The sequence below is a fragment of the Cyanistes caeruleus genome, chromosome 19 (genome assembly GCF_971803275.1).
Source record: "Cyanistes caeruleus chromosome 19, bCyaCae1.hap1.1, whole genome shotgun sequence".
NCBI lineage: Eukaryota > Metazoa > Chordata > Aves > Passeriformes > Paridae > Cyanistes > Cyanistes caeruleus.
The window spans coordinates 5,350,048-5,375,184 of record NC_141719.1 but is presented as its reverse complement, the minus strand read 5'-3'; the positions used below and the strand labels follow the sequence as shown (position 1 = coordinate 5,375,184).

Sequence of the window (25,137 nt, the reverse complement as noted above, 5' to 3'; positions counted from 1 at the left end):
GATGCGGCTGCCAGGTCCCCCCCGGCCAGAGAGAAGCACAGTGGAGCCTCAGCAGCCACCGAGTTCTCCTGGGGACATGGGGTTTGCAAAGGAAATAGTGATTTATGGGTTATTCCCCATGCTCTCAGTGCAGGGCAAGGTGCACATCAGGTACGGGGAAGCCCCCGGATGAAGGAGGAGCGTGTCAGAGCAAATCCAGTTCGGTAGGTCCAGCACCCCAGGGCAGGGCTTCTCCAGCAGTGATCTGGAAAGCCAGGGTGCTTGCAGGCACCGGTTCTTCCAGGAAAAGGGTGGAAAAGGCACCAGCAGACACAGCAGCTCCACAGAGATCCTCTGCTGTGGCTTACTGGGCAGCAGAGCCTTTCCAGGGCAGCAGAGAACTTCATGGTTTGGTCTCAGTCCCACCCTCTCCCTTTTTAGGGTCCTCCTTTTTTTTCTTTTTAATGAGGAAAATAAACTTTTCTCAGTTTTCTTAAGAAAAATCAGTATTTTGGTATATGGTATATATCAAACCATATTCCACAGTTCTCTAATTCAGAAGACAAAAATGAAGAGATTAGTCAGATTCTCTCTTCAGGGGAAGATGGCACATGTTGGTGAGACCTCAAGCCAGGTGTTAAGAATTCTCCTCTGTTAGAGCAGGGCAGACTGGCTGAGACAAGGACAACTGAGAACAAAGCAAAACCAAAGCCATAAAATAAAACCCACACAGGAAACACTGCTTCAAAATTTCTATATTATTTACTTTTAAGCAACAATCCAGCCTTGTGAAATTACAACACACACTTTAAAGGATGAGATTTTTCACCTCATGGTCAAGCACCAGCATGATCATGCACAGCATTGAGTCAGTTGTAAAAAAAAATGCCCTGTAATTCTTACTTATATGATCCACTCCACCTTTACTGAATAAAGTCTGAATCAGCCCCTTCCCAGCACTAGGCCAGGTGGCTCTGGTCATCAGCACTCTATTTGGCACAGACCCTGTGTCATAGTAGTCCAGTATCAAGATTTATTTTGTTTTTAAAGGCAGCATGGTGTACATTACCCACTTAATGATTTATATGGCACAGCAGGGCTCAAGGCATTTACCACATGCAGTCAATGAAGCCTTTTAGATCCCTAAATCCCACATGTGGAGGAAGAGACTGCTCTTGCTGATTGTTTGCTGGCCTGGTTAACCAGGATTCTAAACCCTTGTAAAGCTAAGGGGTTCTAAAAAAAAAAAAATCTCAGTACAAAAACCCTCTAAGCACACTTAGAACCAAGCTACTCTCCTTTGAGTTACATTACAATACTTCATAAAGCTTTCCCTCAAGTCTATCACTAGAAAACACTCATGTCACTTCCAGCAGATCTGGGGGAAACACAGGACAGAAGTGGAAAAAAACCCCTTGATTTCAAAAAAAGATGGAGTACATAAAGTGCTTCTTTTTAATGAAAGAAATTTGAGATGTACAGTCAGGCTCAAGTTGTGCAGATCACAAGCATGGGGAAAAGAAACAGACACGAGTTCAAAACAGTCAGGAAGGGAAAGGTTTAACCGAGCACTAGGCTGGACTTGCCACCGGGTGGATTTCTCCTGGAGGGTGCAGGTGCTGGTGCTACTGGGCTAGGAACAGGTGCAGCAGGCAGGGACTTTTCTTCACTCTGACCTGGGGCAGCTTCTACATCAGCCTCAGTGTTTTCTAGAAGAAAAGAAGCTTTTAAAGTGTTTGATGTGGATGATGGGAGCCAGATGTCTGGCTGGCTCAGACGGAAGCTCAGCTCCTGTCAGTTTTGTCCAGAGGTACAGACAGACACGCTCCAATGCTGTCACCCACTGGCAGGGCAGACTCAGCCTTCAGAAGTGTTTCTCAGACCAAATCTGAGGCCTTACAGCTCAATCTCAGGCCTTCAACAAGAGCCACATTCACTCAGCTGCCATTAGGGGACACCAGTAACTCATATTTTTTTAAGGACAAGCAGCTTAAGGCTCAAGTCTTCTACATATAATCAGTCAGCATTGTGACTCTAGCATTGTCACTCAGGTCTGAGCAGGTGCTGGGAGTCACACCAGCATCAACAAGAGCTCAAACTGCATCCCCAGTCTCCTAAGTGGAGGGGAAAGGATCTGACACACTTCTGAGGCTTCACACAGGACACATCAGGGAACAGACATGCATGGGGAGGCTCTGATTGTACACTCCCTGGAGAGCACGTGGTAGTTTATTTTAAATCCTTCTGAGCAACCACAAATGAAGACAGGGCACAAGAGGAATTCTTCACAGGAAGCACTTTAGATACTGGAGCAAACAACTAATAAAATCTGCATTGCTGACAATTGATGCAAGTCCATCAGCATCTCACGTTTTTACAGAGTAGCATGACCAGTTCTGAGCCAAAGGCACAAATCATCACCTAGCAGCCCCTGATATTGGGGGTGAAGATGAACCTCGCCTGTTTTCAACAGACCCCTTTGTTTCCTCTCATGATCACTAATTCTGGGAGAATTCAGAGAACTGCTGCACATTCAGCTTAAGCTTTATGATTTAGTAGATCTCCATCAAATTCCCTCCCCCAGCCTTCTCTTCAAACTGAACAGGCTCAACTATTCCAATCCCCCCTCACAGAGCAGCCATTGCACCCCTTCATCTTCCCTTTCACCTTCCCTGTCACCTCCACTACAACCCCATGCCTCTTCATGTGTCAAGGACTGTACACAATTCAAGACAGGAGGGTATTACCATTGTTTACAGAAAAAAGGATGTAATTTTCCATCCTCTCCCTGATGACATTCAGTATTTTGCTGGCACGTCCAAACACCTCAAAGAATTTCAAGGGGAAGGGCTTGAGGCAGATCCTGGGAGCACCACAGCATAGAGCTGAACACAAGGCTGCCATGGTTTCATTTTTGGGGGTCTTTTACCCCCCTAGATTCATTACTTTACACTTCCTTACACAGGGATTATCCTGCCTTTATACTTGCCTGCCTCATTTAGCTGAGTCTTTCTGGCACTGAGATTTTCCCACCATCAGCACAATTTGACTACTTGAAAGAGGTAATATCACCAACAAAACTGGAGACTTCATTGTTCATTACCTTTTCCAGGTCACAGACGAAGGCACTGAGTAAAACCACCTCCAGCATCACCTCCCATAGCTCATTTTTCCAATCTGGAAGGTAATTACTAAGTCCTTCCCTTTGCCTCCTATTTTTTTCTACCCCCGAGCAGCAGCTTTCTTCACATCCTGTGTCAACTCCATGTATTTTTTTCAATGCAAAATGTTATCAGAAACACCAAAACCCAACTTGTGTCCACTGAACCACCCCCCTACATCCACAATTATAATAATGTCAAAGAACTCCAGCATCTGAGCACAGTCCCTGTGCAATCAGGAATAATGTCCAGTACAGATCCTCTGCTGTGCTCATTAACTCAGCACAGCTGAAACAAACAGTTAACACCATATTTTAAGTGTGAAGCTCCTGTAGCTGCTGTGTCCCAGTGTCTGCTGACTCAGCAAGTGCTGGATGTCCCTGCCTGGGGACAGTCCCAGCACTGTGCAGGATCCAGGCCCCACCTTCCCGTGGAAGTCATGTACAATCAGGCACTGTCTAATTCTCCTTAGCTGCTCACATTCATTCAGCTCATACTGCCCCTGAATCACAAAACAAACAAGCATTACCAGCACAGGAGGCTTTGGGGGAAGTGTCCTTGTGTAGCTGATACACGTTAGCACTTCCCACATAACCAAGGTAAGTTTGCCAACCTGATGAGTGACGTGGTAAAACCAGATAAAATATTAAAGCTCTTCCCTTCTCAGAAAGGGTCTAATCCCTGAAACAGCTCCCTGCTGAATGCACTGCAAGCCATGGGGAACTCTCATGCCCAGAAAAGAACTACAGCTCCCAAAGAGGAAACAAGAGCCCTGCTGCAAAATAAATGTTGGTTTTTTTTTTTTACATTAGACAGGCTTGATTACTAAATATACACATCCCACCTGACACATACTTGGGGTTTTATAATCAGTTACATATAGAAAATAATTTCCACGTTCAAAAGAATAAACATTTCTTAATAACAGAAACCTATTCAGAATCAGGTTGTACTGTGAAGGTGTTGTCAGACAGCTTTTTGCTTGGAGGTGTGTTCATTGTTCCTTTCCAAATCCCAGAGGCAGCCCTACAAGGCCAGCACAAAGTCACAGGAGTGCCAGTGAGATGTTCAGCAGTCCAAATCTGCCATCCCACAGGATGAGGAGTGACAACCAGATCAGTGAGACTGGACTCCACTGAGCTACAACACCCAAAGCAGTCAATGGTAGGAATTCATTTAACAATCCATCAAGATGTTCAGGTATCTGCCACAGACACCATTTCCAGGAGGCATTAATTTCTACTCCTTCCTAAGTACTATCAGTGAAAGTTTAACATTCCAGCCTTTGCCTGCCATTTTTATTTCATCTTGGCCACTTCAAAAATTTACTTTTCAGTCATGGCCACAACAGGAAACAATCCCAGTTACCTTCCCTAACACTTGTTTTTTAACCACCTCCCAGCATAGATTCACCTGACCCTTGGTAAGAACTTCCTTCACTGTCACTTGCCAAAAACAACCTAAAAGACAAATACAACACCTGTGATAATGTGAACTTTTTTTTAGAAGTCAGGAATACCACTTTGCACTCCAAATTTCAACCAGCTGTCCTGATCCCAGGCAGCCCTATTTCTGCTTCCTGGCATCTCAACCCTTCTCACCTCCCCACTGTTTGTGGGATCTCCTCTGCCCTGTGGGGAGCTGGTTTAAACAAGCACCAGGAAAAGCAGCAGAGCCCTCAGTGCAGTTTTCTTCTATTAGCAAACCACATCCTCCTACTCAAGGCACAAACTCTGGATGCCTACAGCGCTAATTAAGATCAGACAGACATGTGAAAGAAATACTAGAGCCTGTAGAGTAGGATTAGAAGCAGCCTGCTAGAGAGGCAACACTTATTTTTGGGCACAGATACCACTGAGAGGTAGTGGAAATGTTCTGGAAAAGCTCTCCCCCCTCCCAGCAAAAGTCTTTTCAGGACATGGAGGTGCTAATGGCCTCAGGGATGTCCCTCCACTTTTAGGTGTTGAAAGTAGCACTTGGAAAGCAGCAGTCAACAAACACATTCCTGTCATCAGGAAGTCAGATATTCCTAGAGCAAACCTTGAAAAGGAGACATTTCCAGCCTCAGAGCTAGAAAAAGCACTTCAAGGGGAAATGCCTGTTTACAGGAGATTTGCAGTATATGTAGATCAACTTCCTTGGTGAAAATCAGCATTTAAAAAGCAACAGGAAGTCAAGAGCTGGTTAATGCAGACACTTGCAGAAGCAGTAGCTGGGTTTGATCCTTTCTGTAAATGCAGAGTTTGCTGTATGAGAAGACAATGGGAAAGAAGGAAACTGCTAAACTACAATCAATTATGTTGGCTGTCCTATTTAATTATAAGCAACTCTAACAGCAGCATGGCCTTTCAATCACTGAAAGGAGTCCAAGGAAGTTACTTACCAAAAATGTCACCACCAACATCTCCTCCCTAGAAAAGAGAGAGGAACATGTCACAGATCATGTTTCACAAGGCATTTTCCTATTCCATGGAGTGGATACTCCTCCATGGTGTGACCATGGTGACTGGGCACACTGCTCTATGTGGCACCACGTTCTAAGCCACAGGCTCAGGAGGGCACTTTTAGAGCAGCAACAGGCTCTGAGGGACAGAATGCAGAGTGGCACAGTGGGCTCTGCACTGAAAAATTCTGCAGATTGAAATCATGGGTTTGTAAGTACCATTTCTTAGAGACTGACTTATAATTTAACCAGTTCTTTATTTGTCTAACATACTTCTAAAAGTTGAAACAGATATTAGAGTAATCTTGATGACACGTGGCACATTTGTTATTCCCACAGTGAAGGACAGAGGTGGGTAAGAACACTATTGTACAGAGCATCCCACATCAAGCAGCACTGACAGGATCCAGAATACTCCCACTGCCCAGCAGGAAGGGAAAAAAAATTACACTGACAGCAACAAGCAAGAACTGAGTATCCTCTGCTTTCTACTGAGCAACTCTTTGCAACACCAAACTTTTATCTGTTGGCAAGGCCAAGAGTATTTGTTCTGTCCAGGGTATTTAACTTCATTTGTGAGACATAGATGAGCTTTTTGGTTTTTTTCTGATGAAGTTTCTTTCACTACATAAACAGTTAAACATTCTTTACATGCTGAAACTGCTCGTAGGTTGCAGCTTGACACAAGGATAGGGAGTCTCCCAACAGCAGCCAAGGCTCCTCAGTGGCATCAGGTTTATCAACTTTCATAGATTTAACACTGCTAATTACACAATGAAACTACAGAAATTGTGATTAAAAAAAAGGACAGAAACTGACACAAATGTATCACCTTAAGTCTCAGGCTGTTTGCAGCTGAATTACTGCATAAAAGTAAAATATTCCAATTTAATGAAATCTGTTTTCTGTGGGAAGAATCTGTTTGCAAAGCTGAGAACCACAGTATTTAAAACAATTCAGTAGAAAGAATTAGACTAAACAGTTAAATTTATAGCTGAAAATATACCACAGAAAATAAACTTGCATATATTTGCTAAATTGAAACAAGACTTTTTTTAACAAAGAACAGTTTTGTGACTTAAAGCAAATAATATTTGCTATAATTAATAACAAAAATGAATTGAAACAAGACATTTTTTTAACAAAGAACAGTTTTGTGACTTAAAGCAAATAATATTTGCTATAATTAATAACAAAAATGAGTTGTGGTGCTTGATGCCAATTATTATTACCAAAATAAAACCTAAGATAAAAGGTATCTGCTACAACATTTGAGATAGTTACTTACCTACCCAGTTCTTTTCAGAAAACCTAAGGCTGGGAAATTTTAAATAAGATTTCTTTTTTCTACTTTGTCCATGCAAACACAGGGTACCCTACATTCCTAGGGATCTAAGTTGAGAGGAATTACTGGTTTTTTTACTGAATTTACTGTGTTTCAAAAGAACACTTTTTTTCCCATTAAACCCTGTTTTTCCCATTAAATGTAATTACACATCTAGCAAATTTTACTTAACACCATTAACAATACAAATCATGGTCCATTTGCTACTAGGTGAAGAGTTTATATAAAAAAATAACACACCTCATGGTGTTCAAAACAAACATTTGATACTCCTGAGGCAAGAATTTGCTGGGACGTGAAACCAAGTTCTTTGTCAGACCTACACACAGTGTGCTGTACTATCTACTGTTTGTGAGATGTTTAAACCCACAATCATACACAGAGCTGAAATTAGATTTCACATCACTTCATTACTGTCTCATCAATGAGATGGGTTAAGAGCTCTACAAAGTGGTCCTTGTGAAAAATCCAGCCCTTCCTTCCTCAGCAGACTGGAAGAGTATCAGATGGAAAGGGAAACCTTCAGGAAAAAACAAATTGGAGAGAAAGGATTCAAATGCTACAATGCTTCCAACTGTGTGAACATCCTTGATAAATCAATCCCACACATAGTGTGAATTGTCCATTATAAGGCTCTTTGTAGTCAAGTACTGACCTTGGGATCTATGAAGTCTCCACAGTTTGCCTCAGTTGAGTTTGTTCTTTGTGGTCCAGAGGGTTCACAGCTGTCTCTGGTTTCACCTGGCTTAGCCCCTACAAGCAGAGATTGATTCTAATCAGGTTGATTCTAATCAACTTAATGTGAAAGCAGATCATGAATAGTGACAGGTTTGGGTACTTTGGGAGAGGTTTTTCTGTGATATTACAGCATTACCATTCTAAAAAGTCTTGATCCTTTAGATAATGGCTCACAAATTATTGTTTTACAGCAGCATCCCAAGCAGTCATTTAAACCGATGGAGTCTGGGGTGCCAAGGCCACCCATACTGGCAGTGCTCTGCAGAAAGGGAAGCTTAAACCCAGCTGTGAGAACACGAGGCTAAAATTCCTCTGAATAATCAAGACCAGTCAGTGCTACTCTAAACAGTAAGACACAAGTCCACTTGTGTGACTTGGAGAAATTGCATACAAAATACAATTCTCTGCTTGCGACATGCCCAACACTTGCATAAACCCTTCTGGAAGAAATTAATGAGAAATAAACAATTCCCTGCAAGCAGACATCATTTATAACCCCAAAGTACCAAGGAGGAAGGGAATTCTGGTTTCCACACCAGCCACCAGCAGCATCAGGCTGAGCCACAAAATGAATCAATGCCAGTCAGCAGATGTGGAAACAAAGCACTACAGCCTTACCTGATGCTTTAGCCCAGGAAGGTGGGTTCTCCTCAGGAGTTCCAAAGATGCTGGATGCCATTTTGTTCCTCCTCACAGGTTGTTCTTTGGGCTCGTCAAAGCCCAGGGAGAAGTTGGAGCCGCCACCGGGAGGACGCAGCACTCTGTGGAGAGAGGCAGCTTTACATCCTGTGCCACCCCCAGCTGCACTCCCAGCACATCACTTCAACTATCCAGGTAAGCTCCTGCCAGAATTCCATCCTGGCACTGTATCTCCACTGCTCTTCAGTTGCACTTACAAAAATAAAATGCTCTTGCGCTCTACTTGTGCCCTTGTTCCATCCAGTATCACACCAAGGGCTGCTCCCACCAGTCTGAGCCAAATAAAAAATAAAAATAACTATGTGGGCATGTTAAATTCCAGCTTTTTTAAGAATACCCTGGGAAGGTTAATATTAATCTTCAAACTGGCTGCAGAGCAAAGACTGAAGTTTGAACCAACACCATTGATGGATGGGGGCTGCAGCCTTTTGATTTGCTTCCTCAGGAAAAAACCCTCAAGTTTGCAGCATGCTGCTGATCTAGAAGTAAAAGGTGAAATTAAACAGCTTGGAGCTGACTATTATTAGGAGAGACATGTGTACAAAGCTCCAGATATGTAACCTAAATCTAACAATCTGCTCTTACACACAAAAGAAGCCTGCTTAGTACTTCAAGAGCTTGATTACAGTCTGCTTTCCAACCTGCAGAACCCAACCAAAATGAACACCTGCAGCAAAATACATCTTGAAATGTAAGCTCCTCCTGATCTTGTTTTCATAAGCAGGAGATCTTGGGTTAGCTGAAGAAACCAGACAAAAGCCAGGAGAAGAAAACTGTGTGTAAGAACTTTGAAAACTCCCAGGGAGATGTGAGGACACCAACAGAACCTGGGGCTTCTTGGGCTTTCCAGACCTCCAGTGCTCCAAAATGAACACCAGGACAAACTAAGGATGGTGCACATCTCCTCTTCTTAACAAATAATTTAATAAATCAAAGTTAGAACAGGAAACAGTACCCAGCTTGTTAATGTTCCAAATCTGGGAACTCAACACAAAGAGTGAGTCCAACTGTACAATTCACATCCTGGGAGAATTTGAACCTGTTACATTCCAGCTGCAATTTAAAAACACTTTTCCAGCCTACAGAGCTCAAACACCCCTATGGCAAGGGAAATTCCTAAAGGTGTGTGACATGGATATTTACTGTTACATAACCAGAAAAATACTTTTCCTAACAAAATGCTTCTTCTAAAATTACTAATGCTCAGCTGCTAACAGGAGGATCCCAGCAGACTGGAGAGTGTGTTTTATTATGACTTGTTTTGTCTCCTTTCTGAATCAAGATGTCATGTAATGGACTTGACTCACTCCTTTATCTTTTTTTCTCTGAGGAAACATATAGTGTTTATTTTTGTAGTTATAGCTGTTGCAGTTACTAATCTAAAGAACAGTTTGTTCAAAGCAGGGCTTGCTCCCAAACCTTAGATCTCCTCTTTTTACCAGAGCAGTGAAACACCAGCACTCTCTTAAAGGCACAATAGTTTCCACTGATAGACTTAATGACATTAACAGTAGAGACAACTGAAGGGGGAAAAAATTTCCATCACTCAAACTATTAAAAAGGAATAATCTCTTTTACCAACCTCAGGTAAAGGCTGACAGATTTTATTAGAAACCTGTCACAGCCTCGAAATGCTGTAACCTGCTTCATGAAAGCCATGTTTAACACTTCAAGCAATGAAATGCTGCTAAAATTCCACCTGATACCCAGTGATGTCCACCAAAAATCCACCCACAGCTCCAGGAAGAGCTCTGGTAAAAGGTTTGGAAACAAGCTTTGTAAAGATTTTTTGTTTGTTTTAAAATGCCCCCTGAAAAGCAAAAAGGGAACAGGAAACATCCGCTTTGTCAGGCCAAAACCTTACAGAAAAAAGCCACGATAGCGTGGAAAACGACACAATCCTCTCCAGCTGTGACTCCCGGGACCGCGGGTGCCCGACCTAGCGCTGTGCATCTCCTCCACACCAACCTGCCAAGTTTCCTTTGTTTCCAGACAGGCTCCGCTTCCCCCCGCCGCCCCTTCTAGCCCCAGATCGCCCCCGGGAGCGGGGAAGGGGCGACGCGGGCCCCGAGCTCCGGCAGCTCGCGGACCGAGCGGGCCCCCCGGGCAGAGCGGAGCGGGGTGGGTCGGGCAGCGCAGACAATGGAGCCCGCCCAGCCCCACCCAGCCCGGGCGGCTCCGCGGGGCCGAGGGGCGCGGGGGCCGCGGCGATGAGGGGAAGGCAGGCGGGCGGAGGGGCGCGGTGCCCCCCGCCCCCGCGCTGTGGCTGCGCGGCGAGGCGGGGAGTCGCCTCCCTTCTTTGTTCGGCGGCGACGGCAGGGCCGCACCGAGCGGCCCGGGCGGGTCTCGGCAGCTCCCGCATCTTCCTCCCCCGAGCACGGCGCGGCCCCGGGATGCCCCCGCAGCCCATCCGGGTGGGCGCGGCCACCCCCGCCTCCGGCCAAGCCGCCCGGGAGAGGCCGGGAGGAACCGCACACCCACAGCCCCGGCCCGGCCGGAGTCCCCGCCCCATCACCGCGCCCTAGCACCGCTCCCGAGCCGCTCCGGACGTGCCTTCCCCGGGACCCCCAGACCCACCGCCCTCTGGGTCGCACTGGCCCTGAAGCCCCCTGCAGACCTGGAGCTGTTCCTGCCATTGGGGTCCATGCCCGAGAACGTGGCCGTGGTGGTCATGGCGGAGGTGCCGGACCAAGGGAAGGGCTTAGTACAGCGACGCTCCCGAGAACAGAGTCGCTCCCACTGACCAACCCGACCCTACCGCTACCGGTGACAACTGCGGCCGCCGCCCGCACCGCCGTAGCATTTATACGCAACGCAAGCCCTGCCCACCTCCGCCCTCCTCATTGGGCGGTTCAAACGCAGTCTCGAGTTTCTATTGGACAGCGCCCTGCCACTCTCTCATTTGCCCAGCCTCTCTATCTATTTCCAGGCACCTTGTCCCACCGCTAAGAGCCCATTGGTGAAGCACTACGTCTGCTGTGCGGTGATTGGCAGCGGGCGGCGGAGCCCCTTATTGGTGATTGGCGGGAGAGTTGTCGCTCACCGCAGGCGAGCTGTGATTGGCTCAGCCGCACCTGAGGCCAGACAAAAGTCTCCGCGGCGCTGCCCTTCTGAGGGAGCGGGCCGTGAGCGGGGTTCTGCTGCCCCATCACCGGGTCCGCGACCCCCGCATGGCTGCTGTCCCCACAGACACCGCCCAGGAAACACCACCAAAGCGACCATCGCGACACCAAATCCACCCATGGCTTCCTATTGGCCGTGCCAGGCCCGGATCCCTCACACTCATTGCCGTGCCCGGCCCGTACAAGCCCTGCAGGTGCCCCAGAGCAGCTCCAGGTTAAGGGATGAACCGCACCGAGGCCATCACAGTGTGGGAGATGTGCTGTGGTGGCTTTGGAGGGATCCAACGAGGGCTGAGACACAACCAAGGCCCCGCATGGCTTCAGGCCTTGTGGGGAATGCCAACACCTCAAAAATCATGGCGGAATAAAATAATTTGCAATTTCGGTGTATTATTTTGGATTACTGCATGAAAATTGAGTTCCAGCATGGGTAGTGTAGCTGGAGTACCAGGCCCAGCAATGCTGCTCTCCTGGCTGTAAAAAGCACGAGGCTGCACATTTTGGGTCATGCATCTCCCTCCAGCACCAGCACAAAACTCACAGGACAGAGTTTAAATCACCACATGTTGGCTGCTGACCCATCTGTTACATCCACCTTTGATTTGGTGTCTGGGGGCTCCCCTGCAACTTCCACAGGCACAGATGCTTCCCTGATCACAATTTTTACTCCAAAACCTATGCATCAGCAATAAGGAGGGAGAAAGGGGAAAGAAAACCCATCTTCTCCAGCCACCCCTCCCAGTCTACACTAGTAAGAGCCTTTAATACCCCCAAAACACTTTCTAGAGAAAAGTATTTCTTTCTGGCCTGAAGAATACAAGGATTGTTACATCCCTCTATGCACACGAGTTGTCCAGAATCTGAATTAAACACCAGCCTTAACACAGATCATGAAAGAGAACTGTTAAATATACACAAAGAGGACCAGTGTTTCATTTTTTCTAATCTAGGATCCATTTAAAAAAAAAATCCTGTTTTTTTGGTCCTTTTTATTTTTTTTAAGCTCCAGCCACAATTTAGAGCCCCAGGGAATTCTCTGTTGCACCACATTTTTTTAGAGGTAAAGGGAAATTTTAAGTAACATTACACAACTGTTTTAATTCCATTATCCCTTAGGCTTGGGCATTTAGGAGTCAAATGATACCTACCTGTACACAGGTAAACATCTGCTCTCTCAGGAACTTGCAGAAGTATTTTTTCATCTAAATGCTTCTTATTCAAACTCACAGGATTTTACTCTTTAATTTGTACCCCTGAGACACGCAACAGAGCCACTTCTTAAAGTCAAGATGAAGAAAAACCCGTTCCCTATGGCAAAGCCAGTTTTCACATGGAGCTTTAGGATTCTAAACCTTAAGTGTTTCCAAGGGGCCCCACTGATCTCTCGCAGGTCTGGCTGCAGAGTGGCCCTTAAATAAAAGCTGCTTTTCTGATTATTCATCCATTACAAGATGAAGGGGTTTATGAAGATAGACACAGAAACTGGGCTTACAATCCATGTCAGGATGATGACATTTGACCAGAACAATTCTCAGCAGCTGTCTGGAAGACTCAGACACCAAACAATTCCACCTGTTGGTGAAATTCCACCAGCAAGGAATGCACAAAGCATCTGGAACTCATAACAAGACTCCAGGAAATGCAAGGGTTAGGCAGGGAGAGATACCACTGGTTTGAGAAAAGCCTTAGCTTGGTCATCACTCTGTGACCAAGGGTTTCTTCAAGCCAGTCCCTGCTACTGACGGCTGTCACAAAGAGCATCCCTTCCTTATTGCAAGCACAAAGCACAAAAAAAGAGGGTTTGACTCAGTCTTCTCTTGCCCCATTTCATTCACAGCTGAAGATCAAGTGCCAGCTAATAATCCTCACCACAGCTGTGAGATTTTTGCATGTGGAGCAATACATGGAGGTTCAGTGGAACTATCCTACATGATCCTATGGTTTGGTCTCACAGAGCTGATACTGTTGTTTGCAAGAGTTGGGAACTTTTCCTGAAGATGTAGAGAGGTACCAGAGCAACTTTCACAATAGCCTGTCACTGTTTGGGAAGGGGAATTACACCACAGTGCCCAGACTCCTCTCAGAGCTGCAGAGATGTACCTCTGAACAACACAAAAAGCACAGTGGCCAACTCATGCTGCTGTTTTTGTCCGGGTATCCACCACCACCAAGCCTGGTCATGGACTCCAAAGTGTTCCAGTGTTCCTCCTTACTGGGAAAAGGCAGAAGGGGAACTCAGCGTCCCAGTTTTGTTTTGTTTTCTTAAATAGTGAAGTTTTCTTATTCAAGTGATCCTTCAAGAGCCCTTGCAGAGCATCAGATGTGTTTTGATGGGAGCTATGGACTGGGTGCTGAAAGGGAGAGATCTAAGCCACCAAAAGCAGCACAAAATTCACCACAGATTGTATCCGTGTTTTCCTGAAGAATATTCCTTTCCAAAGGAGAAACTCTTTGCTAGTTGGGCTTCCAGAACCTTAGCATTTCCCCAGTACTCCAAAGTCATCCACACATTGGGATTGTTTAAACCTACAGCTCTTCCCACAGTAGCTCCTCACTGACTTACACAAATTCTCTTCTTCTCCAGCACCTGCTGATGTTCCCTTCTGGGATCTCTGCTGACACCCAGCCAGTCTTTCACAGCACCACCCGCCCAACCTCATCCCTCTCATGCAAAACTGAAATCCTTCCAGATCAGAGGAAACTCTTCCCTTAAAGGGACTTCAACCATTCCATAAACACTGGGTGGGGCTCCCAGCACCTCCATGTTACAGTAAGATCACCAGCCCATGCTGCTAGGGAAGAAACCAGGAAATCCCTGTAATCAAGAATCTTGGAGGTCAATCAAAAACTGAAAACAAGGATCAAAATTCCATCTTCCATTTATCCTCACACTCCTACATCCTAATCACCCAGGAGAAGTTATGTACCACCAATTCCTTCTGCCACTAAGTACTAAAAAAGCAAGACAAACTAAAGGATTATTCCCAGTCAGAACACATTGTCTGGAAACTCACTACAGGCAAAATGGAAAACCTCAAGAAACCAGAGAATTAAATGCATTAATTATGCTGGTAATATAATTAACAATAATCCAAGTTATTCAAATGCTTTTAGATTAATACTCCACAAGAGTCCATCACAGCAGCTGACACACATATACTGAGAAGAGGCCACTACCTAAAATTTTAAGAAAAATAGTTGGCTTTATTGTTCATATGACCAAGGAGGCTTCTTTTCATCTTTAGCTTTGAAAACAAATTTATATTCCTTAGAAATTCAGTTATTTCTAGCTGGCTGAAGCCTAGGAAGTCTCCTCTCTTTGAGCCAGTCACATTATAGCTTTTCATTAATGTTGCAGTAAGAGACACAATAGAACTAGCATCCACCAGGCAAATGACAGCACTTATGTTACACTGACTCGGAAGTAATGAAGTGAAGGTACTAGAAAGGAAAATTTCTGCTGGAAAACCATCTCACTCTGACCTTAACCCTTTCAGAGATGCTGTCTCTGTTACGATACTGCAGTTATCTTGAAGCAGCAATTATCTTAGTGTTACTTCAGGGATTTTTCTTTTGTTAAGAACACCTCCATATGCCAGTACAAGAATCTCTCATGTTATCACTTGGATTATTTCCTTACAGTCCTGGCAGATTCAATGTCAGAGCAGCCTTGCACTCCCCTGAACCCCTTTTGAACCAGCACCTCAGGCCAGCTACCACTGGGGTAGGTGTGATCCCCACTGTGCAGATAAACAAAGACATTGATTTTCAGGTGTCAACCACCCAAACCAGATGTGATTTCAATCTGTCATTATCTCCCCTGCACATGAATAAAAATACTTAAGGTATGTGACACAATTTTGATTACCTATTTTTAAATAACTGGTCATGTCCACACCTCATTTGAGGGACTAAAACCCCAGCACAGGCTGAAGGCAGGGTCCAGCCATCCAGCAGAACTCACCAGGGGACTGTATCCAATTATGACTTATTCCATCCTTTTTCATTTAAAAACCATGGGAGAAATATTAACTAAATTGCATGGCAATCACTTTAGAACACATTATTTGAAAATTGTGGGTAATAATGTAATTTTCCCAGGCTCTTGAAAGGTCCCAGCTGTTTAATAAAACATGAAGAACTTACCTCCCAACTAGCCTGACAAGACCTCTTTGCCCAGCTTTCCTTTATCCTTCGACATGTGGACTTCCAGAAGTCCACATGGCTACCAGCATAAACCTGGGAACTGCCACAGACCAAGCCAAGCAGCAAAATGAACTCCAAATAAGTTTTTTTCAAATTGTCCATATCCCTGTATTCCATAACACTTCCAAATCATCACTGCCAGCAGCAGCTTCCTTAAAAAAGGTAGGCACAGTAAAACCACTGAGGATTCCAGCAATCAGGAATCCACAGGTAAATCTGTAACACCAGAGGAGCAGTACAGACAAAACCAAATTCTGACATAAAGAGTATTTGCAAGACCACGTGGAAGAGTGCCCATTTTCTTTTTTTAAAGAAGGACTGTATTTCTGCATTACTGTTACACAAATGTTGTATCAGAACCAGAATTAGAAATCAGCCCAGTTTAGTTTGCTACACTAATGGAAATTCAACATTTGAGGCTCTTAAGGAACTAAGTCACTGAAGCTGAGATGTTTCTGTGATTAGATTAAAAAGACAATAAAGTATCTCAGAAAAGACTAACAGTTTTTGGCTGCAGTCACCACCTAACATAACACCATTTAGCATTGTTAGAGAAATCATTTCAGGAACATGAATAAGCCCAGGTAACAGCAAAAGGATGTGAAATATGGAGGAATGTAGGTGAATACTGCTCGTAAGTTCATGACAGATGAAGTAACACTCGACTAATTCAGGAAATTAAGACTTTGTTTTTAAAAGCTCTTCAGTACCTGTCACTTGACTTCTGTTGCCTCGGGAAATAAAAAGTACAAGGCAAGATACAACAGGGAGCTTTGAGCTTCACAATCTTAAAGCTGAACTGAAAAAAAAAATGTATTTAAGGAGACCTCACCCTTTCTTCAGAAACTAAAGCAAGTCCAAACACCTTTTTTTGGCTAAACAATATAAAGACACCTTTCTCCTGGGAAAAGTCTTTACATGACATCAAGTTGAAAGAATTTCTTACACTGATATCAGAAGTTTAGCCAGCTTAAAACAAGAGATTCTAAAGCCAAAGAGCAATGTATTCCACATGTAACCTAGGAAAGATGTTGAAATCTATTTCCCCACCCTCTTTTTTTCCTCAAAGTAGATTTTTGTAGGCTTTTTAGAGTTTGCATGTGTAAATATTTGTTCACAAGAAGGAATTTCAATCCTGCAAAACACCACAGAAGTCTATAAGATACATCCCAGAATGAGAAGTAATCTGCTTAGCAGTAGCATTTTCTTGAATTAAAAGAGGCACACAGTATATTACATTCTTCAGCTATAGAGTCAAAAGCAACTGTAAGAACAGATATTAATTTTCCCTGTATATCCATTAGATGGAACTAATATAGAATCAAATGTGTTATTCCTGACAGAACACAGATAGATCACAACTCATCAGCTAAATGCACACGCTCATCATTCTGCTACAAAACTTTCAGCTCAAACAGGCACAGGCCCCACATGGCCCCCACCCCATAATCACTCCCTGAATTAACTGTTACAAAAACTACTACCAAAGAGTGGCCTCTTCTAAGAAATGTATACCGAAAAGAGCATTAACTTACTGCAAACACTGTAAAATATTGGAACATTCCAAGGTCACCAGAGAATGCTGTGGGTTTGACAGGTATATAATCTTCCATGAACATCCAAGGATTTCACTCCAACCTCTAAACTTCCCCAAAAAGCTCCCCAAGAACTCAAGAACTGTGGAAAAGACTTGTGAAAAACACCACCATCACTACATCTCCCTTCAGTACTTCCAGCCTTTTTCCCTCTTCCAAGCAGAACCGCAGAGTTGGGTAAAGCAGAGCTTGGAATCTCCACCACCATAGCTACATACACCCAAAAACAGAACTCCATTTTTTATTTTTGCTTTACATTTCCAAGCAGCTCCCATTTGATACCATGGTAAACTGAACGGTTAATGAAATTATTTGCTCTCTTTAACGTACATCAATAAGCACTCAAATACAGAGTCATAAATAAACTACTGTAACAACAATATTGATGCTTCTATTAAAGACTGACAAGAGCTCAACCCAAAGGTATTACCAAGTAGTTCAGTATTTTGCAGTTTGCCTAATCAAACAGTTTTGGCTTAGCAGAACATTCACAAAAAAAGGAAATCAAAATAAGAGAAAACTGACTTCAATTTCCAGTTCAACTGCTGACTGATAAGTCTCAAGGAAGCCTTTCCTTTTCCAAGTCTTCTGCCTAGACAAGGGGGAGTATGCTTACTTACCACAGAGAAAGCTGAGATTTGAGAGGCATAAAGTGCTGCAGAGAAAGAAATACAGATGCTGAGTACTGTTACTCCACAGAAAAAGAAAGAAAACTGGTTATTTTAAACAAGAAGTTTATTTAAACAACAAGACGTTTTACTTGAAGGGAAAACTATCTAGGATTTTTTTTTTCCTTTTTTTTTTAAAGAGTAATTTACCCCTACTTAGACAGAGATTGCTCTACATGTAACAGCTACGTACAAAAAAGTTATAAAATTGCCCTTGGTTTTACAATGATAAAAGAAAAACATTGAAATTATCCAATCAAACAAGGTACGCAAGGTTTTTGTTTTTGAACAGTGAGAGCAAAATAACTTACTGGAATATAAAGATAACTCGGCTTATTCTGTGATTCTGTAAAAGTAGAAGGAGCATGCCACTAACGGAGAGAGGGGCATTTTCACAGAACCAGTTTGTTTTCCCATCCCATCTCCATTAAATGTTGATCAAAACATACCATTGGCCATTTAGTTAAAAAAAAATATGCATTATGTCTGTGCACATCACCAGATACTTTATGTACAACAAAAGGAATAAGAAAAAAAAAATCAGAGAGAAGAGAGAAAACTATACTGCAGTAGTCAGGATGTGGCTGAACCAAGTCTCATTTTTCTAATTGTGAAGTGTTGCCTGTGGGAGCACAGTTCTGGAGAGGAAAGTAGCAGGTTCTTTTCTGTGTGTTTGTTTTAATAAACTCCTCCTGTTTGCTGCTGGAACACATCAATTGTATCTTCATCCTCCATTTCCAACTACAGAAGAAAAAAGAAAAAAGGGCTTTCAATTCTTCTCACATTTCTACAGCAGTCTGGGTCGTTCTTACAGTTCCTGACTTTATGTTTACTTTTTATACAATTTAACCAGAGAAGCCCCACTCCACTCCACCACCACCCTTTTGTACATTTAACAAAACTCACTAACTCAAAAGCAAAAAAACTTCATAGAAAAAAAAAGCCAATTGATAACTGCTGACCTAGAATGAATTCTTGTACTAACTTCAAGGTACACTGTGTGACACCTAAGAAACAGATTTATTATATTTGATTTCTGTTGTCTGCTTTGCCATTGCACCTTTGTTCTCCTATTTACTCCCTCAGTTCACCTTAGAACATTGCCACAATTCCAGTTGGCTGCTGCTGCTCAAATGGCTACAGCACTGGGGAAGCTGACTGGAATTAAGGCCTCTCCACAATCAGGCAGTAAAACCAAGGATCAGCAAACACAAAAAACTTTAAAACACTTTGCATGTAACAATACTTCATTAATATAATTCTCTTTTTTGTTACCCTAATTTTTACAGTTGATATTTCTGGGATGTTAATGGCACCTACTGACAAAATCTGTACCAAAACTGAAGGAGCTGCTGTAACTAATGCAAGCTGTATTTCTAAATAGACACAGTTGCTGCTCAGGAAATCAAACTGGTCTATGCCATTTACCACAGCTACAAACAGACTGATTCTGAGCTTCAGCAAAACATGGATGGAAAGAAAAATGATCCTGTTGCCTCAATTATCAGCAGTGGAAATTAAAAAGTTGCATAGACTGGGGCCACAAAAGGCACAATCTTCGAAGCAACAGCTTGGAAAATTCAGAACTAAAAACTAACATCTGTTATTTCATTACAAGTGGTTCTGAACAGCAGATAAAACTATCACTTGGTCAGGCTGATTAAACACAGCTCCATGGAGCAGGACAAAAAAACGCTCCACAGCCACAGGGATCCATTCTGTTCTTGGAATGGCCTTCATTCAAACACAGACAACCCAAATTTCACCATATTAATTCAATTCTGCTGAAACAGCTTCAGATTACAAACCGTAAATTACTTTTGTATTACAAATGCAAGCTTGCAAACAGGATCCCTCTGATAACATCCTGGCAAGCTTTTATATAAAAAGTAAAGCCATCGCTTCAAGAAAAACTCAGTTCTTAACTTAACATCCTTACATCAGAGCCATGAATCAATAAAGCAAAAGTTTTACAGGACTCACCATCTGTACACTGTACTGATTTTTTCTGTTTTATTATTAGAGTGATACAGATTTTTTATTCAAAACACTAAAGTCCTGGATTCCATTTCTAATTATCCTAAACAAGTTTCAGAAAAATAATGGTAAAAAAAATCCAGTTCTATCAGTAATATACACATTTACATAAGTATTTGATAGTAAACAGAAGCATCAACTCCTGCAGCAGATTTCAAGTAATTCTTTATCCTTGCTTGTGCTGTTTACCTGTGCAGGTGTGTCTGTTTCATTAATTGGCTGCCCATCGAACCGGAATCTGATTTGCCTCATTGACAACCCCTGGACAAAGAGAAGCAATACAAAGGGAAATGAATCTGCTGTAAAAGTACTCAGTAGTTTACTCTTGAACTTGTCACTGAATTGCAGCACCATCATTAAAAGCCACCAGAGATTCTGTCCTTCCTTCATGCCCTGACTTTTAGGCATTTCACTCCAAATTCCTGCAATCTGTTTCGTATTAAACACTGCATTGTGTCCAACAACTCAAGAGAAGCAACAGTGCCCCCACTGACTGAGTTAAAATAAAGACATTTCTGCTACACCCCAAAGGCCAGCAGGTTTATTGTGCTTTTGAGTAATTCACTTAAAAACTAGGTGCAACACTAGGTAACAAATGTCCAACAGTGACATTCAACACTCCTTTTCGATCTTCTCCAAAAACAAATGTATTCTATAACATTTCTTCCAGAAATGAAACAACAAAATTAGTCTGCAGCAGCAAAGAGTAAGCAAAGAGAAACGAAAGAGTAATTTTTTGACCTCCAATTCCTATTATAATGAAGCCAATGTATCGGAAGTTTTTCCATGCAGATGGAAAAAGTAAAGGAATTTTCTACTTCAGAAATTAGCCAGTATTTTGGATAAGCATTTCTACACAACATTCATTTTGCTGACCTCTTCCATCCCTAGAACAGTATCTCTCATTCTCACCTGAACCAACAGACTGAAAAATGTAACTTAGGAGTAACAAACAACCTCTCCTACTGATAATATCAGCTCCAAAGTCACCAGTGAGTTTTCCAAGGTGTTTTACAGCACCCCACATTCTGCAAAAGGAGGTCAGTGACATTTGGGTATACAAACTTCCTTTCCAGTTCTATCCCTTCTCTCCAGAGTATCTAAATATCCAAGAGCCCAATCTGGTTTTGAAGCCAATCCAATGGATTGCAGGCTCATGCTTTGGCATCTCTGAGTTAGAAGAGAAGCCTTCATTCAGCCTGGCAAGAGCAGATGTCACACACAACAGAAGACAATGCAGTAATTATTTCTAAGGAATAGATTTGTCAGGAAAAATATTTCAATAAATGTGAGTAAACTTTTTTTATTAACTTTATGGTTTGCAGCAAAATGCTTTCTCCAGCACGATGAAGACACTGCAGTGTTCACTCAGGACATCATCTGGTCTAAGGAAAGTGTGGCTCAGTCTCATGGCAGCAACACATTTCTGCACAGCCACATTTGGTTTGAGCCCTCTTCTCTGACACTGTGTTTCTTAAAACATGTATTTCCTATTCCCAGAGTGTTGTTTGTTTCCAGGTTCATGACAACTTCGTGAGCTAAATAAATGTTAGCTGAAAATATACTGAAAAATTGTCCTTTGGTGAGCTTAGTGTCCACAAAACATGAAGTATGGTCCATGGATAATTTTTTCACCACTTAAAATAATCACAAACAGTCCTGATCTTCTCAACAGATCACTCAAGTTTAGTTACTTCTATTTTACATCTACTACACACAACACATAATTATCTTCCTTTATAGATGATAAGTTCTCTACCAGCTATCCAAAATTAAATCTAAAGTCCACAATTTAAGGATTTAAGTTGGGATATAGCTAGTTAGGTAAATAAATACATGAATAAAATCAAACTTTTAGAGACACGCAGAACAAATGTTTTTAAGCAAAATTCCAGAGGTAAGCACCTAAAGACAAATCCACATCAACAAAAATATTTGGATAATTACTACCTTGAAACTGAGATCAGAAAAAATGTGTCCCATTCTCAATACTTACTGATTTTTTTTCCTCCAATTGATACCTGGGTTTTGTTGTTTTGTTTTTTGTTTTTTTTTTTCTGGCTTTGGTTTTGTTTTTCTTTAAGCAGAGTGAACACTTTGGCAATCTAAGACAATTTGGAATCTTACTTATGCTTTGTTTCAAACTAACATAGAATGAATGATACTTTTAATATTTTTATATGCCAGGACTTTATAGACTAATAACCAATCCTCAAATTCCCTGAGACAGCTGTAACTGCACTCTATGACTGGAAAAAGCAACACAGTGTTTTAAAAAATAAAACAAGAGTTTGTAGGACTGAGATAGGAAAAACAAACTCACAGCTTCCAACATTCACTAATTTCTACCCAGAACACTCACATAAGCACATATTCACATGTTCAGCAAGAGCTAATTTTTCCTGTCTTTATCCTTATTCTGTTGTGGCACAGGGTAAATCAAAGAGGTTTTACCACTCTCGAAGTGAATCACAGGGGGTTTTTCCTGGTGATGAAAGAGCTGCACCAATCTCTTACAGTGACTTAATTGTATGCAATAGTATCCTTGAATATTTACATTTTTAAAAAATTAAAAATTCACAAATTCTGAACACTTTTGTAGAGCTAGAACTTTTTAAAGGTAGAGAGTTAGTAAAAAATATCAAGAATAACAGAGACAAAATTTCCCTAGTCAGGAGCTTCAGAAGGAAGAGCTCCATAGCTCTACTCAAACAGGTGTTTTTAAAACTTGCAATGTGCCTGCAGTCTCGCAGACTGGCTGCAGCTGCCACCACATCAGCAAATACATGGGGTGTGTTTGTCTCTTAGAAGATTCATTTGTCAACCAGGCCACAAGAGAAAAAACAAAGCTCATCATTAAATGTACAAGCTCCTTCTCAGGGTATCTTCTCATCTCAGTACAATTAAGCTAATAAATCAGAAGTCAATGATCAGTCCAAGAAGTTACTCAGAGCTATAAAAATCCCTGATTATCACTTAACTCTCTCTCCCCCAAGTTCATCCCAAACCCACCCTTTCCACAGTAATATTTAGGAGCAGTAGAGTAGCAGTTACCTCCCAGAAGCCTCCACCTATAAATGCAGATTTCACAGATGACAACAGATCTTTATTTCACCCATTTCCTGTCACAACCCTCTCAGTTCACCCTGTAACAGACCCCAAGGACAATCCACTTCCCACAGCACAGTTAGTTTCTGTTCATTTTGCCTATTTGTTTAAGTTTTAAGACTTTAACTGTCTTCCTCTATCCCTGTGGATAGCAGGTCTCTCCCAGACAGCCCTCCTAAGATCATACCTGTCGTTCACAATAGGCTTTCATTAGTTTACTAAGTGGTGTGTGCCTCTTAATCTTAAACTGCACCACAGACCCATCTTGCCCTGCAACCTTCAGATTAATGTGGTCATTGTTTTCAGTCTTCACTCCTTCCTGTGGAGGAAATAAAAGAAAAAAAAAATAACCAACACTTTTTAAAAAAGGTATGAAACAAGAAGTTAACATTTTACCGAAGTGCAACAGGTTATTAAAAAGGAGGAAATAAAGATATTAAAGCTGTTTACTGACTTGAAATCTTGAATTAGGGAATAAAGGTCAGCATTTTTCAGTTGAAAATTTAAAGGAAAAAAGCCACAAAAAAAAAAAAAATAAAAATCTAGTATTAGCTGTCATTCTGCAGACTGGAAATTTAACAATGAAGAATTACCAGGCCAGGCGTTGAAAACAGATTGAAAAAAAAAAAAAAAGTTATTTCTATCAAAAGCACAATATGCAACATCAGTGCTCCCACTGAATTAAGTTACTTATGTTAAAGCTATGATCTGCTATAGATGAACTGTGTTTTAACTGTGATCCCAGCAGCAAGGCTCTTTCTGATTTCATCTCAAACTTTTTCCTACCGTTTGACGTCCATATTAAAAAAAAACTTTCCAGACACTTTAAAGTGCTATATTTGAAACGGTGATAAAACCTGAAGCGGCCCAAGTCTTCTTCTTCAGAAAACCTTTAAAAAAACTCCACATCAAGCAGCCCAACCCTCTCAAGAGAGAAAAACTGCAGGGGATCAACTTCCAGCTAGGTTCCTCGTGTTCAGGCCGGGCCTCAGGGCAGAGGGACGGGGATCGGGGCTATCCCGCTCCGGGGGTGCCCGGCACCCCCATTCCAGCTTTGTTTTCCCTCCTTTCTGGGAGCTGGGTCTCGCCATGTGTCAGCCCGCGCGCGGCCCCGCGCCCTCCGCCACTTCGAGCTCGGTTTAAAAATCGTGTGGGGGAGAGAGAGAAAAAAAAAAAAAAAAAAAAAAAAAAAAAAGGAAGGAGGGGTGAGGAAGGAGGGAAAAAAAAAAAAAAAAAAAGAGGAAAAAAAAAAAAAAGCCAACCCCCCGGCGGTGGCCTCTGTTAATTCCTGCCGTGCGGAGCGGAGCTGAGCCCCCGCGGCCCCCCCGGCCCGAGCGGGGCTAGAAGCGGCACAAAGGGGCCGGAGCCGTGCGGGGACCGGGAAGGAAGCGGCTGCCGAGGCGGCCGGCGGGGATGCTGCGGCCGCGGAGGAGGAGGAGGAAAGCAGCAAAAACCGCCTCCAGACCTGCCTCTCTCCCCGCGGAGGGCGGGAAGGCAGCCCGCGTTCGCTCCCCCTCTCCCCGGGGATCCCCCGCCCGCCCCGGGAGCCGCGGCCTCGGCCCCCCCCCCACCCGCGCAGGAAAATGGCGCGCAAAGGCGGCGCGGGGGCTGCGGGCCGGAGCCGCCGCCTGAGGGGCCGAGCGCGGCGGCGGGAGCTGCGGAGCGCGGCGGCCTCACCTTGGGCTTCTCGTCGGCCATGGCGAGTCGGCGATGCGGGGGCGGCTCGGAGCGCGCACAAAGGGGGGGGCAGAGCCGGCCGAGCGCGGCGGAGAGAGGGAGAGAGAGGGACACAGAGAGAGGGGAAGGCGGGGGGGGCCGGGAGCGCGCACGCACAGCCGCGGGGCCGCGCCTTGCCCCGTGCGTGCGCGCACCCGCCGCGCTCTCCCCTCCCCCCCGGGCGCGTTCCCGCCGCCCATTGGGCCCCGGCGCGCGGGGAGGGGGCGGAGCCAGGGCCGGGCGGGGGGATGAGGCGGGAGGGAGGGGGGGCGGAGGGAGCGCGCGCGCGCCCCGCGGCCGTTACATAACGCGGCGGCGGC

The 25,137-nt window shown here is 43.6% G+C and overlaps 2 protein-coding genes and 1 long non-coding RNA gene across 3 annotated transcripts; all 3 read right to left on the bottom strand.

Annotated features, from left to right (window-relative positions):
* Positions 1 to 722: 722 nt before the first annotated feature.
* JPT1 (Jupiter microtubule associated homolog 1) lies at positions 723 to 11,210 on the bottom strand. Its single transcript, XM_023938635.2, has 5 exons — positions 10,983 to 11,210; positions 8,285 to 8,427; positions 7,584 to 7,681; positions 5,524 to 5,551; positions 723 to 1,688 (listed from the first exon to the last, which is right to left on the bottom strand). Exons 1-5 carry the CDS (start codon positions 11,036 to 11,038, stop codon positions 1,540 to 1,542), a joined length of 474 nt encoding a protein of 157 aa, XP_023794403.1. The 5' UTR covers positions 11,039 to 11,210; the 3' UTR covers positions 723 to 1,539.
* Positions 6,921 to 7,304, bottom strand: LOC147649806 (uncharacterized). The gene is made up of 2 exons (XR_015277909.1): positions 7,169 to 7,304; positions 6,921 to 6,975 (listed from the first exon to the last, which is right to left on the bottom strand). It is a non-coding gene; the product is annotated as an uncharacterized LOC147649806 (long non-coding RNA).
* A 6,795-nt stretch (positions 11,211 to 18,005) lies between the features above and the next one.
* Positions 18,006 to 25,002, bottom strand: SUMO2 (small ubiquitin like modifier 2). Its single transcript, XM_086856824.1, has 4 exons — positions 24,779 to 25,002; positions 23,289 to 23,420; positions 20,183 to 20,254; positions 18,006 to 18,697 (listed from the first exon to the last, which is right to left on the bottom strand). The coding sequence occupies exons 1-4, from the start codon at positions 24,797 to 24,799 to the stop codon at positions 18,635 to 18,637; spliced, it is 288 nt and encodes a 95-aa protein (XP_086712950.1). The 5' UTR covers positions 24,800 to 25,002; the 3' UTR covers positions 18,006 to 18,634.
* Between the last annotated feature and the right edge of the window lie 135 nt (positions 25,003 to 25,137).

Coding starts and splice junctions, on each gene's coding strand:
- JPT1 (XM_023938635.2), bottom strand. CDS start 11,038: ATGACCACCACGGCCACGTTCTCGGGCATGGACCCCAATGGCAGGAAC. Junction 7,682..8,284: donor TTCCTGGGCTAAAGCATCAG/GTAAGGCTGTAG, acceptor CTCTGCTTGTAG/GGGCTAAGCCAGGTGAAACC. Junction 5,552..7,583: donor GAGACTTCATAGATCCCAAG/GTCAGTACTTGA, acceptor TCTCTTTTCTAG/GGAGGAGATGTTGGTGGTGA.
- SUMO2 (XM_086856824.1), bottom strand. CDS start 24,799: ATGGCCGACGAGAAGCCCAAG. Junction 20,255..23,288: donor AAGCCTATTGTGAACGACAG/GTATGATCTTAG, acceptor CTCTTTGTCCAG/GGGTTGTCAATGAGGCAAAT. Junction 18,698..20,182: donor AAACAGACACACCTGCACAG/GTAAACAGCACA, acceptor TTTCTTCTGTAG/TTGGAAATGGAGGATGAAGA.